The sequence below is a fragment of the Limulus polyphemus genome, unplaced genomic scaffold, assembly GCF_000517525.1.
Source record: "Limulus polyphemus unplaced genomic scaffold, Limulus_polyphemus-2.1.2 Scaffold5376, whole genome shotgun sequence".
Taxonomy (NCBI): domain Eukaryota; kingdom Metazoa; phylum Arthropoda; class Merostomata; order Xiphosura; family Limulidae; genus Limulus; species Limulus polyphemus.
This window is the reverse complement of record NW_013670986.1, coordinates 6,143-9,160: the sequence shown is the minus strand read 5'-3', so window position 1 is coordinate 9,160 and position 3,018 is coordinate 6,143. Positions and strand designations below refer to the sequence as shown.

At 36.5% G+C, this 3,018-nt stretch overlaps 1 protein-coding gene across 5 annotated transcripts in view; it reads right to left on the bottom strand.

Moving 5' to 3' along the window:
* Nucleotides 1–3,018, bottom strand: part of LOC106472488 (large neutral amino acids transporter small subunit 2-like) — a 9,813-nt gene that overhangs the window by 4,058 nt on the left and 2,737 nt on the right. For 2 of the 5 annotated variants that reach the window (XM_022401069.1, XM_022401071.1), the window contains exon 2: nt 374–477. In XM_022401069.1, the coding sequence (XP_022256777.1) occupies nt 374–477 (104 nt within the window). Of the gene's footprint in view, nt 1–373; nt 904–3,018 lie in introns of those variants that run through there. The other 3 variants (XM_022401070.1, XM_022401072.1, XM_013933144.2) reach the window with 3 other exon arrangements.

Sequence of the window (3,018 nt, the reverse complement as noted above, 5' to 3'; positions counted from 1 at the left end):
GGAGTGAAGGCCATAGATAGGCCTAAATAAAATGTTTTTAATTATGTACCAGTTTAACGTTGAATATTATTTATGATTTTTTACACAATATATCAGTTCAAGTGAACGCAACATTTCTCAACATAGCAACGTTCAAGTTTTCTAACTTAGATATGCGTGTTATTTAACAAATTCTGTCCTAACATTTAAGTGTTCTTTCCTAGATGTGTATTATTTAACTTATGTTCGAACTGTTCTAGTGATGTTTACCCAAATGTAGAAAATATCAGCACTGAAATATTTTCATTAAAATTAATACAATCCTGCTAACTTCCAAAAATCAAAGGAGTTTTTTGATACTAACAAACTATTACAGCTCTAAAAATCGTCTTACCTACTTGAAGTAAAGAGAAGGCCATTGACGCCACCAAACACTGATAATCCTACAAAAATCGGCATGATCCAAGCCATAACTCCAAACATCTTACTTGCAAACGTCTGAGAACAAAAACAGGAACGTTAACCACTAGTGTAAAAACTAAAAATAAATCACAAAACTTTGCAGTTCAATGTTTTTGCCGCTGACTTTGCCCAGTAAGTTTACGCCTAACAAGCATGTTCTTCGACCCTATAAAGTACCAATGTAAGTTTAAGCCTAACAAGCGTGTTCTACGACCCTATAAAGTACCAATGTAAGTTTAAGCCTAACAAGCATGTTCTACGACCCTATAAAGTACCAATGTAAGTTTAAGCCTAACAAGCGTGTTCTACGACCCTATAAAGTACCGACTATACTAACTGTAAGAATAGGCCTAGTTTGTTTTGTTTACTTTTTAATAATTCATAATAACTTTCAAGCCTATAATATTTCAGATTCAATTATTTCTTTAATGACGCATGCGTGGTTAGCGTTCTCAGCGTTATCTATTTGTTTATTGTACTTGATCACTTATTCAAAGAAATTGTTAAGGGGACAGTTACAGGGGGGCATTTGCCCACCCAAATTTTTTCTTACCCTCACAGTTTGCCCCCTCTCCCTCCAAAGTTTAATCCTACATATATAGGACAAATGTAATGTGTGTAAGAACAAATCACATACGCATGCGCACTACAGTTTTTTCTTCTCAGTCAACTATATATATTCTACAATAATAGGTAACCCTACTTTTTTATACTAATGGTACTACTGCACTAAGTAATTATTTATTCAATTAAATAATGCTCGAGAGAACATTATTCATCAATCCACTTTTAAAGGGACCTGTTATCCCCCCCCCCCCGAAAAAAAAGGTAATATATGCTAGAATGGTCAAAAACCTTCTGATCTTATCCAAGGTCTGCGAATACTTTGGGGATTCAAAACTCAGTACAAAGTACTTTCTGGAACCCAACATTGGCTCAATGTAATTTAGCACGCTAAAATACTTTTTTTTAAGGGATAACGAGTCCCTTTAGAATTACATGTATATCTTGTTTGCCCCCCAAAATTTTTGGTGCTAGCGCCGCCACTGCATATCGTTTAAGTCAAACTGCACCATTTCAGTTATCATCATATATCACCCTCTCTCCCTCAGTTCAGAATTCTCCAACTAATCACCAATAACTCCAGTACCTTTTCGCGAAACCCAAAAACATAAAATCAGGTAATGGCACGTCCACTTTTAACAAGAAACTTTACAATCTTGTACTCGCACCAAACATTCTTCAATATTTCACTTCGTCTCGACACTGTCCTGCGCCAGGGTCATTAGCTCAATAAACGCGCCGATATGACCTGGTGATTCTGCGCTAGGGACATTAGCTTAATAAACTCGCCAATATGACCTGATGAGTGAGCATGTCATTCCGTGAGGTTGAATGAAAGAGACAAGACCAAAATGCGAGGGTCTCAAAATCTAGACTAAAGGTTTGTGCCTAAGCCTAATGGTGGACGTAATATTGTATAGACATTGTTTCTTGTTTCCTTCTAATTGGAATACGAGGTGAAAAAGTCAGAATTTATTTAATTTTAACCAATCAGAGACAATACCCTAATTCAGTATCAAATACAACGCTTTACTATGACAACAAGATCGTATCGTAAAACTTTATTGTCGAGTCGGTAGACTTTATAGGTAAGAGTGACCAAGGTACTCAATAAGCATAATACAAATATACACGTCAAATAATCAACAATGACAGAGAGTTTTACTTTAAAACATGGTTGTCACTCACTTTCAGTTGTTTCTCTACCAAACAAGCTCCAAAACAAGGCAAGAAACCATCACTAAGATACCAAACCAGAAAGTGACCAACCCACCTAATTGTTCATCTTTCTTCAGCCGAGATAACTTTACAACTACTTTATTACTAACGTCAGTTTAACCCTAAATCCACTCTATCTGTTTTTGGTGCGTGTACGATCTCATTGCTTAGTGGTAATAACTAGTAGTGATTTAATGTTATCATTACCCCTTGGAGATAGCTTTCTTACATAAATCTAGTGTTACTGTAAAAAGCTAAAGTACAGAGTGAAACAGGAATTACCAGCCAATAATAGATGAACATTAAATGACCTTAACATGTAGAATACTCAATGCTCTGTAAACTATAAAATCGGTGTCTTTAGGGAGCCAACGCCTATATTATGTATGAAGTGAAGGAGTAAAAATAATAATAATTCACATAATATTAAATTTTATTACACACATTCATAGAATGCACTAACTTTCAGTCAGAGGAAAAACGTTACAAAACAATAAAAATATTTTGCAAATGTAAAATGATGTAGGGATGATACAGCTATAGACAGATCATCCCTACATAACCTTCAATATTAAAATTTAATGTCACTACAAGTCACGCCATCGGAATCCCTGCACGCGTTTCCTACAAGTCACGCCATCGGAATCCCTGCACGCGTTTCCTACAAGTCACGCCATCGGAATCCCTGCACGCGCTTCCTACAAGTCACGCCATCGGAATCCCTGCACGCGCTTCCTACAAGTCACGCCATCGGAATCCCTGCACGTGCTTCCTACAAGTCACGCCATCGGAACC